Genomic DNA, 14,334 nt, shown 5'->3' with positions numbered 1-14,334 from the left:
CTATAATCATAGCAAGCCTAGAAGCAGGATTTGGGCAGAATAAACTGTCAAAATTTATGCAATATACTAGAAAACCAAATAGTCATAGTTAAATGTGTTATATGTCTTATAGCAAACAACCTAAGGCTTTCTCTTGATTTTATGAAATTTTTACTTTGAAATTTCTTCCCTACTTATGATTCAAAAACCAAACTTTATATGAAACCTTGAAATTATTAAAATTAAAGTGCTTTTACTTTAAATCTAAAGCCGAGCTGCAAAATATTCAAGCTTTATGTTAGCATTTGTTTTTGAAACAATTTTCTTGTAAAGGATATTAGGATTCTACTTCTTAACCACTCTTTTATTTAAACACTGCATTACCAACTGTGCATTATTCTTAAGAGTAGAGAAAATATGAGAAACACAAAACTCAAAAAATGCTTACACAAAATATATTTTGATGTTTAAAAATACTTTATTTTATGTTTTCTGGAGGAAAAGGATATATATAAAAAAGTGGTTTAGGTATATCTGCATCAATTAAACAGGTCATATGCCAAAAAAGAGAGGAGCTTGTTTTTCAGCTTTGGATCTACACAAAGCAATGAGCAGGCTTATATTGTGCACCAATACTCTACCTTCTTCAGCTTTCTCCAGAATAGGAGAGCTTCCCAAATGTAATGGTGCACACAATTCATACCCTGGCACTTTGAAGCCCAGCATGTGGAAGGAAAACAGAGCTAGGAGTCTTCTGCACCTGGTGCCAAAACACCCTGCGCTTTCTACAGCGGTCCTCATTCCTATAATCCCTGTAAACTGAAGGTGTTCTCGGCCCCTTGGATCACCACCGTGACCCTAGACATTTTCATGTGTTTCTGACTTGCAGCCAAGTACACTTAATTAATACTCACTGGAAAACTAAAAGAAAATAGAAACTAAAAACCTGACTTCTATGGTTATCAGTAGAGGTCAATATTTTCCCTCAACCTTCCCAGGCATTCTGTGTGATCTGTAAATCACAGAATAAAATTCTGACTCCTAAAACTTGGGTGAAAATCCCTATAATTTCATGGAGTGTGTTTCCCACAATTGGAATTTTAAAAATCCAATATTTTTTTCCTGCACCTATCTTTTTAAGAGTATAATTTTAAAACTGATTTGGTTTTGGTCTGAACCTTATAGTGAATACTATCTCTTACTTCTACCATTTGCTTTTAAGGCATTCTATATATCCATGAATCAAATAACCCATATTTAAAAGTACTACATGGTTTATATATCAAGAAATATTATTTGTAGTTCCACAGGCTCCTGTTCCTGCTGTTAATTTAATATTATGCATTTTACTGTATTCTTATGTTAGATAATAACATTTTAAATACACGGTGTAACTATTTTATTCATACATATGTGTCAAATGAACTGACATTATTTATAATATTTTTAAAATTTTCTCTTTTACAGGCTGAAGAAAAGGCTCATTCAGAGGTAAAAAGCTTATAGCATTTTTGTATTTGACTACTGTAGTGTACATTTATGATGAAATGAGTTTTTCTCCCACTAGAGGGCTCTGTATTACAGTAGTATAATTCTCCAGCACTATGGACACAAATATCCAAAGTCGTTGATCCAACTTCCTCTTAAAAGAAAATAAAGGGCAGTTTATAGAAGCAAACTCTCTTCTCACTATATAAATTACAGTCTTAGCTGATGAACTGTCTAATAGCAAGCACTCATAAAATCTTTGACAGATAAATGAGTGTGTGGTCTTTCTATTTGACTAGAGTCTATTTCCCCACTTCTTGTTGAAATTACCTGCATACGATTAAGGAAACTATTGAACCTTGGGCACCAGACCCCCACAACACAAGTCACTCAGCATCCCAGCCCGTCTCTTTGGTGCCAGGACTTGCCTGACTCTAATCACCACTTTATGTGATGTGGTATATTGCTATAATCACACACACACTTCAGAAACACACGCTTCCTTGCAATCACATATAAATCAGAATTCAACCTGAAGAGAATATCCTTTTTCCTTTTGTATAACAGTTGCCCTAGCCAAGGAGAGCAGAAGGGCTTTAATTAGGCCTTCACTCAAGGTACAATAATGACTATTTGATTGGTTTACACTGAGGCAATCATACCACAGAGAAAAAATGTCTTGGCAAGAGTCTTTACAAAGGAAGTCTTTGATGTCATATTCTGTTAGCTTTTAATGTAAAATTTGTGATGTACTTCAAAATGTTGAAAAGTATTGATTATACCAATATGATCTTTGTAATTGCTAGACCAAGAAGTGATTATGGTTTTTCAAAGACCTGTTTTGTTTTCACTGTATGGACATAGCAGGGCTTCTAACATTGATCATAATATAGCTTCTGAAGTATAAAAATGCCACATCTACTTGTCTTACTCGTAGTTATGACTCCCCACTCATCATTCATGCCCTATGATGGGTCCTGGTTTTTCAAAAATAGTTTTCAGTTCTTTAAGTTTTCCTGTATTTTAAAGGAAATAGGATCATGCAATACAGGTTATTAATTTGAGAAAGCCTCTTTGAATTTGGCTTAAAAATAAAATGGATTTTCTGGTTTCTGCGAATATCCATGGTCATCATCACAGGATTGTAACTCAAAAGTTAATTGGGGTTGGGATGTATCTCTTCTTAAAAAAAAACAGAAGTGAAAAGAAATTGCATTTGTTGAAATTGTAAAAATGTCCTCTATCTTTGCTTCCAGCTCACTCCTCTCTTAGTTTCTCTGCATTGACCACTGTTTCTTCTCCAGAAAAATTTAATCTGAAGGAAAAACAACAAAGAAAAAGACAAGTAATGAACGAGGGCAAGAATGCTCTTTCAAACTGAGATAAAATTCCAAAAGCCCAAATACAACAAAAGAAGACTCGTTTTTAAAGAAATGAGAATCATCAGAGTAGAATGTTTGGCATCTCAGTAACTAAAATTCCTTGAGACCAGAAGTATACTTGTCAACTTATAAATGTTTTGCCTTGACTAATTGCTGTATATTCCATGGCAACATGAAACATGCAGATTAGACTGTGAAAGTGCTTAAACTAAAATTTTAAGTATAGTTCATATACTCATATTTTTCTGATTCAGTTTTATTCAAGTTAGAACTTAACTAAAAAGGAAACCATTTTAGCATATTTATTGTGTTGTTTTATCTTGTTATTTGCACAGTGTTACTGATTTGCCCCCTTATTTTTAAACTATGGATAATCTATAAAGTATTTCTCGCCTGAGCTAATAGTAACTCATGGAATAAAGGGCATTATAATCAATATTTGGGAAGGCTTCTCGGAGTGTTGGCCATTAAAACTCCAGCCAATAACATTATTTGCAAATGCGGAATCATTCATGTTGAGTCAGTGCCAGCCCTGAGTGCCTGCAGGGTATTCCACAGCTCTGAGAAGTCTCTGGCTTACAGAAAATTAAAATCAACAAGCAAAAACACTGTCAGAACAGTAACACAGAGTACTTTTCACTCCAAAGACCCAGAGAAAATATGTACGTCTATGTTTAATTTTTAAAAAGAAAAAATTTTACTACCTGAGTTTCATTCATTACTGAAAATTTCAGTAAAAAATAAATAAAAAGTAAACCAATTATTGAGACAGTCAGGGACGGAAAATGGAACAACTAAGCAGGCCTTTGCAGGCAGATCGGAGTTCCAGCTCCGAGCACAGGCGCTTAGCCCCCCTTCCTATCAGGGGCATCTGACCATTACCACGCAGCCAGTATTCACATTTCTTTAATTTTCAGAAATCAGTGCTGATACAGGGCGGATAGAAGGAGCTGGCTGTAATATTTGCTTTGCTTTTTTGGATTGAATTTTAGTTTTCAGTCAAAATTTACTAGCATGTTGAATTGATTTTTTTTAATGACACTCAGCAAATTCATAAACTGCGGAGAGAGCTGGTTGCATCCCAGGAGAAAGTGGCTACCCTCACATCTCAGCTTTCAGCAAACGTAAGTCACTGATGGGTTTTTTTAACACACTAAAACAAATTTTTATATAGTAAATGGGATAATTTCAGTAACAGACTTGCAAAATGTAAATGTCAAAAATTATACAGACTTAAGTCACTACATAGTGGGACTCACATGACAGTCAACTTTCTTATATACTAGGTAATAAAATGTAAAACAAAATTGATAAGGAATCATATTGTGGTTAAAATTGCTTTTTGTTTCTTATAAAAGATTGAAAATATTAGCAACGGCTGTAGGGGTTATTTCTTTTACTACTTATTTTTATCACTCCCCATAGATAAGATTTTCTCAAGCCATAATGCTATTAGGGGTTGATAGTGATTAGCTTCGGGAAATAAAAAAATTCATGTGCCCTGTCTCCTTTGGTGCAATTTATTAGACAATTAATTAAGCATCCAATTCTAAAAAATTAACTTAGCTGTAAATTTAGGTATCTTAGCTATACTTGAAATGAGATCTATTTCTCTCAGCCACCTTGGTAGCCTTTTCATTGTTTGAGCAGCTGAGAACAAAAACAGTGATGGCTGTGGAGACCATCAGTTACATCGGCATTCACTGAAATCTTTCCATGCGCCAGGGAGTGCATAGTGTAGCATAATAAGGAACACGTGGCACTGTGCCTCGTCCTCAGGAACAGCAGTGTTAGAAACAGCAATGAGGCGTAAGCAAGCCCCTGCTGTTTTGCCGTATGTCCTGCCACCTTCGCTCAACATGAATCTGCTCGGTTCCACTGTGTGGCTTTGGGCCTGTTGCCTGCCTCACCTGTCTGTGCTCTCCATTGAGTTTTTCCATCTCCCACGCAAAGCTTGACATAGCAAGACTGGGTAGCTCTAGGCCCCCTGGGTATGACATGAAGAAGTGAGATTTTAAGATGAAAAATTGTGGCATAATAAAACTTTCATGGTGTATAAGTAAGTGATTTCATTCACAATGTATTCATTTTAGCATTGTATTTGAATTGATTTTATCTTACTGACTTTGGGAGAATCTAATTAATTTTGGATTGACTATAGTTATTTTTTTATAGACATTGTTAGAGGATTCTTAAAAATAATAGGCCTTAGGGAATTATTTAGGCAACATTGGAAAAGAACAGTATTATATAACCTATATTTTTTGTTTAAGTGTAACTCTTAAATAGTTCAAAAGCAATCGTAAATCTTATATGATAGGCTAGCTGTACTAGTACAAAACACTTACATCAAGGTTCCTGAACTTGTACCCAGAGGACATACTGCAAAGCAAATGCCCAAACACTCTGAGTCGTGTTTACCTGCCACCAGGAAGGCTCCACAATAGACCCCATGCGTTGGGTAGTCAAGATTCTTACAGATGTCTCGAATGATTACTCAGGGTCTCACTTTGTAAATGTCTCTCATATAGCCTTATATATTCAGATATTATAATAATAAGTGACTGCCACCTATAATGGAATTTGGGCTCTTACACAGTAATTTTTAAACTATTTCCATTTGAAAAGTAAGACATGCTTATTATATTAAAAAGAAAAACTGAAACTAAAAAGTGTTTAATAGAAAGGGCATTATTCATTTTTCCTCTGAGACTTCATTGCTGTTCATGGTTATTGGTTTCTTGTGTTTTCTTTTGACATTTTCATTTCATATACTCATGTGTATATACATGCACACACACACACACGCGCACAGTACAGCCTTGCAAAGGCTGAAAATGACAAAAGATGAAAATGAAAATCTTCAGGTAATGAATATACACATGCATTATCTTCTCTTGTACAAAGAAGTTTATTAACATTCATATGTAAAACTAATTAATATTCCCATATGTAAAACTAATATTTCGGTAGCTGAGAACTTGTGTGAATGGATGCATAAGTAAATGTTTATAAAATAGTTTTAATGTTGATCCTATTTTGAACACCTTAATAGTATGAGTACAATGACAAAGAATGGATTCTTCCATAGTTATGTCTATTTGTATTTTTAAGGCTATAATGTCCTTTACACATTCAGAAGTTCAAATTAGTCACAAGTCACCTATTAACTACAAATCTTGTTGAACTTTAACATTTGGTTTCTAATGTCATTTTAGATTCCACAGACCATAATAAGTCAAAAAGAGCTTAGTTAATACTTGATTTGTTCTGAATTCTAAACTACATTTAAATTTCATTCAGAGTGTCTTTTATTTCATTGCCTCTCACTTAATATCTGTTGATGTAAATAATATGTACATATATTTTAACACACATGCACAGAAATTAATCATAAAACATAATAAAATTATTTCTGTATAGAATTTCTTCAACGTAAGTCAAAAAAGCTTTTTAAATCTTGTGTAATTCCTATTTGGAGTTAAAAATAAGCCTTTTACTTATTAATTTATTCAGACTACAAGTAAATTTTTTTACCTTTTGTTTATATATGATCTGTGCAATGAATAATTACTCTTTTGGTTGTATAAAAATAGTAACTGTTATTATTTATTTAGTTGTCATTTGAAGTATACAGCTATTCATTTTTACTCCATATATGAGAACAATTTTATCAGGACTTCAATGATTTTCCTTAATCTGGGGCATGTTTTCTAATTAATGTGTTATGTCACATGTTTGGACCTGGCTTGATTATATTTATATGGACTCCACACATAATAAGCTGTGTTTTAACATTTAAACTTGAAACTTACATGCTTCTCTACTAAAATGCTCTTCCGCCCCTTTGTTAAAAGAGGCGGTGTTAAGGCAGAAAAGTATCCAGTGAGCTCACTTCTCCTTTGACCTGCAGAGCCTAACACTCAGTAGACTGAGCACTCAGCCCTCCTGCCCACTTGAGAAGTTCTCTGCACAGAGCCGCATAAAGCCCTGGGAAGGCTCTTTGTAAAGCGGTTTCTACTAGGATGTCTTTAGAAAGGAAAGCGGGTATGTTGGCAAGCACTATTGCCTGGCCGTCCCTGAATCAATACCCTGCCAAAGAACAGAAAGAAAATAGGAGCCCCAGAAGCAAAGGCACCCGCACCTGTGAGGTCACATCATGCAGTCAGCCAGGTGTCCTCTCACCTCTTGCCCACCCCTTCATGCAGCCAAGTCAGGTGGGATGCATTTGTTTGAATTGTAATACATTTTCTTTGTACACCTCAGCCCTCAGATAATTTGGAAATAAGCACTAAGGCTGGTTATTACTACCACTTTTCAAAGACATCACCGAATGTACTTATTTTTTGCCTTTCAGCATATAAGTCTTTTAAAGAAAAATCCCTCAGATATTATTTTCTTTTTGGATCGTGTCCTATTTTATTTGCTCTGTTTAATATTTTAGATGCTCTGACACGTACGCCTGCTTTCCTATGTCCCCTTTAAGAGAAAACTAGTCTGCACATGCTGACCACGGCAGGGCCAATTGTATGCAGTAAAAAATGGGAAGCCTCATTTGTGATAGTTTCAAAGTCATTTTCCGTTCATCTAACTATTGATTTTCAAAAGTGAAGTCATATCTATCTATCCATTCATCCTTATATTAATCTATGTGTAGAGTGCCTTTTTTATTTGAGTGACATGCTGTCACTGAATTTGAAATGAACAAATGCAGGCAGGTGTTTGTCATAATGCTATTTCAGGTCATTATTCAGTATCAGATGATTCTCTTTACAGGTCTACTCAGATTATGTTGCGTGATTTCAAAACTAAAGATAGTAGGTGTTAATACTTTCCCTAAACTACCATTCAGTCTTGTCTAATTCATTTACCTTGACATACTCCACCAAACACAAGTTGGGACTGTTCATCATCGTACCGATACAATTTTGCTCTGGCTTGAAAATTATGCAAATGTTAAAACAAAAGCCTGAACCAAGTAAACTATATTAACAGCCCTCCTAAAAATCCACAACTTTTTAAAGAGTCATCACTTTATAAATTTTTTTCTGACAAGATATATTGTCCTATAGTTTATTCAGTTTTATTTTCCATTTTCCCTCCATTAAAGTGAAAAAAAAAAAAAAAAGAACATCCCTGGTAGATATTGTTTCCCTTATTTGCTTCTTGTACTCCCAGTCTCTTAATCCAATTGGTGGGAAATATAACCTTTCATTATCTTCAGACTAACAAAATTGATCTGATAAACTAAGCCAAAACAATGTAAATGTGAAGCAGTATTCTACTTATGTACTTTTAACATTTTTTTTCCATTGAGAACAGTTTGACTCAAGTTAAAATGTTCTTTTGTAACTAGTTTCCTTGTGAGTAATTAATGAAGAGCAATTTTCCCCAAACTGAGAACTGACATTCCAATGGCGAATATTTTGTACTTACTCACAGCTGCAAAATTTAAGCAATGTATTTGTACAGCATATTCTTCACAGTCTCACTTTCTTCGTCATATTTTTAACTCCTGTTGAACTGGTAAAATATGCACAGAGGTAAAGGGATTTTTCCTGTGTTTATATATACAAAGACTCACAGTCCAACAGTTAAAACTTACAATTCTTTGGAAGAATTAAAACTTTCAGTATTAAGTAGGACCCTTGCATTTCTTTTAGTAAATGTTAACAAAGGTATTCTGCCAAATTTTTCAGTATTTTAAAATAAAACAAGCAATTTCAGTTTTATGGTGTAGTAAAGTTATTGTAGGATCATAGTGTGATTATTTCTGATAGTCTAAACTGAAATCGGTACCAATTGTTATCCTGGGCAAATAGAGTTCAACAGAGCACTCTAACCCTTGCTACACACCACACAAATGAGTCTGAGAAGCACAATGTTGAGGAAAAGAGAGCAGTCACACAAAAATCCTGCCATTGGATTTCACTTGAATGTTTATGACAGATGTCACAACAGTGGCTGTCTTTGGAGAAAGCAAGGGGGGCGGTATTGGGAGAGGGGCAAGGGAGGACTTTTAGGGTCTCCCTGTGTCCTGTTTCTTGACTGGGCTGATAGTGCATGAATGTTCACAACGTGACAAACCAGTGACCTCTACATTTTCATTCTGTTCACTTTTACATGTATTTTTACAATGAAAAATGCGTTGCATATAGCAGAAAGTGGGGCATGAACTTATGTTCATGGGGACTAAGTCTGATTAATGATATTCCTTGTCCTTGAAAACATTTTAATCTATAAGATAATATGTCTTGTTTTAAAAGTCTTTGTCTCATTAGATCTGCTAAAAAACCTCTGAGTATAATTCTCATGATGTGTGTGTATGTAGGTGTGGGGGGGGAAGAGAGAGAGGAAGAAGAGAGAGAGGAGGGGAAGGGGGAACGAGGGAGGAGGGAGTGGAAAAAGAATAAAGAGTTGTACTGCTAGACTGAAGATTAATTGACTTATTCTCTACAAATTATCTTTCTCTGTGTTACTGTGACAGGAAAAGAAAGGCAGCCCAGGATAAATTTAGAGCTTAGAACAAAGACACCTTTGCATTATGATGCTAATGGAAGGCACTTGTACATTCTCACTGTTACCAATAATGGAATAAACTCCTAGCTGTTACTAATACTGGAATAAACTTGTAGTGCCCTACTTTTTAGAACTTCAGTGATCCATTCGATAATAGGTACCTCAGCCTTTTAGCTCTGCTAGAGTTACTAGGTGATGTGTTTTGAAGGCCTCCCACTCCCTTCCCTCAAAAAAAAAAAAATGAATCTTTGGCCAAGGATTGCCAAACTTTTCCCCACACAGTTTATTATAGATGTCGGTTGTATCCTTGTAAGGGTCCGATAACATTGATCCCTTTGCAATGACATGTCCGGAGTTCCGCCTCAGCCTCAGTGTAAGCTGGCAGCACCTCCCCGTGCTTCGTATTTGGTGGCTCAGGCTGCTCCCAAATGGCACGTGAATAAAAACTGGCCTGTTTTAGAGCTATAAGATTGTCAGATGTTTAATCAGATGACTTATGGCTATCAACTTCAATAGATACAATTCTTCGAGATTTAAAAGAAAACCACAAAGCCATAAAAACTTAATGTTACATAAAGTATAACTAATTATTTTTTCTAGTTGGTCTGCCAGCACATTCTCGGTTGAAGGGAATAAGGTAGAAATAAAAGCCCTTTTTATTGAAAAGAGTTTGGAAAGTGAAGACCACTCTTTTCAGTTCAGTTCTTTGTCAGTGGAAGAAGGAGAGAGAATGTTATAGCTGTCTGCAGATGTCTGACACTTGAAGGAGAGCATCCTTATAATCAAGGAGCTAACAATATTTTTAAAGGTCATCATGCAGGTGCAAAAATGAGGGACATTTGTCCATCGACTACTGCAGTGACCTCTGCGCGGGCTGTAAGTCTAAAAACTTGGCAACTCAGAGCTCTCGTCAGTGGTTCATGTGTCAAATCCTCCAGGATGTGCAAGTTAGAAGGTGTCATTATTCACCAAATGCCATCCCCTTTCAGAAGGTGAACTCACGGTAAATGTCAAGAGACTGAAACACTGATTTTAAGCTGAAGTTTAAAAATAAATAAAGGTTTGTGTTAATGGAGAGTCACCAGTAAAAGCTAACTATGATGGTTGGAGTGTTTAAAGAGACAGCATGCCTGATATAAAGCATTGTGTGAAGTGAGGCGTTTTCATCTATTCATATAAGTTTCTAATATTGAAAATGGGTTCCTTCCATTTTATTCACAGGCTCACCTTGTAGCAGCTTTTGAAAAGAGCTTAGGGAATATGACTGGCCGACTGCAAAGTCTAACCATGACAGCGGAACAAAAGGTACGTCCAGGCATCGCCACTGGGGCTTGAAATAAGACAGCAAGTTGCGTAGGGTGTTTAAACACCACCTGAGGTGCTGCTCCTTACAAATAACACTGCAGAGCATCCGTCCTGTGCTAAGATGGATCACTGACAAGGTAATGCCTTTCCTTTTCAGATTTTAATTTAAGGACTTGTGATTCCTAGCAATCCATATTGGAACACAGCACACATGCGTGTATGCACATACATTCTTTCTAGGTAATCCACAGTTTTACCTCTGACTGCAGCTATTAAAAGAATACCAGGTATTAAGAAAGAGAAATAATTATAGAGGAGGAGAGTTAGAATGTTTAGGAACAACGTATTACGTGGTTGACAAGAACTGTCACAATTGCCCTGCAGAAAACCATGAAGTAGGCCTGCAGCAGACGTTACGGTTCTAAAAGCTAAGGGCTTTGAGGTGTAGCTTCTCTGGGACAAGGGAAAATCCTGTGTAAAAAGGACTGGTTGGCATCTGGGGATGCTGCCTTTTAAATAAAGTTAAATTATACCAAAAGCTTTTAAAAAAGTGAAGGATTTTATGAAGTAGAAAAAGGAATGCCAAAAAGAAAGCAAAGAAAAAAGAGAAGGAAGGAAGGCTTTAGTTCACAAAGCCAGAAGTATCAAAAATTCCATGCTTCCTAGAAATAACCTGGATACTTTCCATTTGATAACCAGTCACTTACCTCTCTGCCATTAGCTTGGTTACCCCAACCTGAGTCTTTGGATGGGTGTCAGAGACACATAAAGTCTCCAAAATTGTATGGATATTTTAAACTGCATGTATATATACTATGAGCAGACGCCTACAGTTTTCCTCTAATTCTCAAAGAAACCCATAGTCTAAAAGATTTGGGATATTTTCAGAATCTATATCTGTACCTATATCAGTACCTATATCTCTCTATAAGGATGGCTTCAGTTTTGTATCACGTTCTGTAAAGTATGTCATTAGATTTAAAGAACTAGCATGTATTATCAGGTTGTGTCAATTTACCAGTTTTTAAGATTAAAAAAAAAATGGAATGAAGAGCCCAATTAAGCCAAAAGAGAAAATCATATAGTCCTCTGATTGCCTGGTACAATTAACAAACAATTCACTTGCCTCTCTGTTCTGTTCTCCTATTTCAAAGATATCTCCTACCCCAGAAAGAGAACACTAGCCATCCTTGACAAACCTGTTCTGCAATGGAAGACCACAAACTCATTTTGAGTGCATAAATTTTATCTTAATCTTCTTTGGGGTGGGGGTTAGCACTTACTACTTCACTATGTAACATAAGTAGTCAGCAAATATAACTACAAGGCCTTTATGACAGCTAAACAGAAAATAATATAAACATTAGAGCCCAGCAGCCTTAAGTGTGAATCTCAGTGGAATCTCTTTTCATTAAGCTGCAGAATCTTTCTTTTCTTTCTCAAATTCATCATTTCAAACTGGGAATTAAACAACTACTTTGTAGAATCATTATGAGGAATAAGTGAGATGCTATAATAATTTCACATGCAGTAGATATTCAACTAAAATTACCTTTATGTTTCTCTACCTTTTTCACCTTAAAAAATGTAAGATAAACAAAGTCATCAATAGTCATGTGCCCAGTACACTGCTGGAAATTTTTAAGTTAAAATTAATATATCTCCCCCTATATTTCCTTCAACTCTTTGTCATTATTTGTAAGTAAAAATCTCATAGAAATTGGAAAAATATGTTTGTTTGTTAATTTATAATGCCTATGAACAATGCCTGAATATGCTAAAATATATCTCCATAATACCAGGACTCTTACAATTATGTGTATATTATCCTTAAATATTGCCAAATGTATTAAATTGTCTCAGGAGGTATCATAATGTCTAAAATTGCCCTCGCCATTTTTTTAACTGTTTGCTCTTCTAATTGCAAGGTGTACACACGACACGTTAGTAACTAGTTTACTTTATTAATCTGAGATTTATAAATTGCCCACTTCCAGGTGGCTTAGAGATTCTTATAAAATTAAATGCAGTACGCTCTAGCACAACTCAGGGACAGGCTCTGGCGAAATCCAGCAGGGGAATGTATTCAGCCAGATGCCTGAGCCTGTGCAGTGACTGCCGCCAAGCACGGAACTGCACTGCTTGTCCAGGATGCAGAGGCACAAAGGAAGGCTGCTCGGCGTGTATAGTTCCCATTCTCTGACCAGAAAGAACATAATTTAGATCGAAGAGACAAACTTTTTGCCATTGAATTCGAGAATAAATGTATCAGCAAGTTTCTCAAATTGAGGTCATGGAATAACAAAAGACAAAACCACTGTTCAAATAGGCATTTCTCTAAAAGCTGAGGGCATAACATTTAATCACATTGCAGGGAAGCCATTTCTTCAGGGAGCTAAGATAAAAGGGTATATTGCTCTCTGGTGATCCAACAATCCTGAGGAAAAGATTAGAGAGTTTAGAGAAGAGGTTTTGAAACTGTGTGCCTAGAGTTCCAAGGTTTGTTCATTGTCCATTTAGTCATTCGCCAAAGTTACACTGGATTTCTGCTCTATGTGAGGTACTGTTCTAGCTACTGAGAATTCAAGATGGAGATATACATATATATTCATTCATATGTATATGTATGTATGTGTGTGTATACATATTCATATCCATGCACATATTGTTGTATCCTATTTTCCCCTTTGCTTGGAGCTTTCATTTTCTTTTTCTTTTTAAAAATATCTTATTATTAATCAATTACAGTTGTCCCCATTTTCCCCTACTACTCTCCTAAAACTGGTTATAATGTAAAATATACAGAGTTTGTGTTCTAGTAGGTGACAGACTAAATAAAAATAGGGTTAAAGCACAAAGATTTCAGGTGAAGATAAGCACCACTGACAAACTGAAAGCTGGGAATGAGCATATTGGGAGCAAAGGAGAATGCTAACACCTCGGGAAACCAAGGCCACGGTGCTTACTTGCTCTTGGTTACATTCTTAACAGAGACACTAAACAAGGACTCAGGTCCTTCTGGACTCAAGTCTTCTGGCTTTTTATGGCTTCCAAGTGTGATTTTCACAATCAGATGGCAGTAGTAGTCAGAAAAATATAACAAAATTTCAGTTTTAGACCAAAATCAGTCCCTTGAGTAGTGTCCTAAAATTGTCCCTTGTTTCCAGAAGTCAAGTCACATTGTTTTTCTTGCCAAATTTATGTGCCAGAGCACTGCTTTTACACACTTTTAGCCCGGTAAGAAAGAAAAACACATGACTGAATAATTCAGGATGCAGAACACTTGGGCGACAATCAGAATGCAACGGCACCTTGACCTGAGCATTCAGTCAGTTGCACAGGGGACCATTGTATCTCCACACTGGTTTCAGAGCACACGTGGCCCAGAGAAGTGTCCTCAGGCTCGGGGAGGATGGAGATCAGTTCAGGGGACATGGAGAACTATGTCCTACGGGAAGGAGCAGCATCAGTGTGAGAATCCAGGAGGGAAATTATTGGAGGCATCAAGGGAAAAAGCAGGAATAGTGTGGCAAATGTGGAGCTAAGGCTAGTACAACACTGTGGTGATGGCCAGAGGGGAAGGGAGGTAGGGGGACGTGGAAGTGGGTAAGTGGGGATACGTGGGAACAGAAAGACACTTGATTTGGTGTGTTGAGCCTAT

At 36.2% G+C, this 14,334-nt stretch overlaps 1 protein-coding gene across 3 annotated transcripts in view; it reads left to right on the top strand.

Annotated features, from left to right (window-relative positions):
- NAV3 (neuron navigator 3) overlaps positions 1 to 14,334 on the top strand; it is a 346,564-nt gene that overhangs the window by 272,395 nt on the left and 59,835 nt on the right. For all 3 annotated transcript variants that reach the window (XM_053658773.1, XM_053658772.1, XM_053658771.1), the window contains exons 21-23: positions 1,447 to 1,470; positions 3,896 to 3,973; positions 10,590 to 10,673. In XM_053658773.1, coding sequence (XP_053514748.1) covers positions 1,447 to 1,470; positions 3,896 to 3,973; positions 10,590 to 10,673 — 186 coding nt within the window. The remainder of the gene's footprint in view (positions 1 to 1,446; positions 1,471 to 3,895; positions 3,974 to 10,589; positions 10,674 to 14,334) is intronic.

Source organism: Artibeus jamaicensis, unplaced genomic scaffold (genome assembly GCF_021234435.1).
Source record: "Artibeus jamaicensis isolate MK-2021 breed Jamaican fruit bat unplaced genomic scaffold, CSHL_Jam_final scaffold_584, whole genome shotgun sequence".
Lineage (NCBI taxonomy): Eukaryota > Metazoa > Chordata > Mammalia > Chiroptera > Phyllostomidae > Artibeus > Artibeus jamaicensis.
Note: the sequence above shows the minus strand (reverse complement) of the source record. Positions and strands in the feature narration are given on the sequence as shown.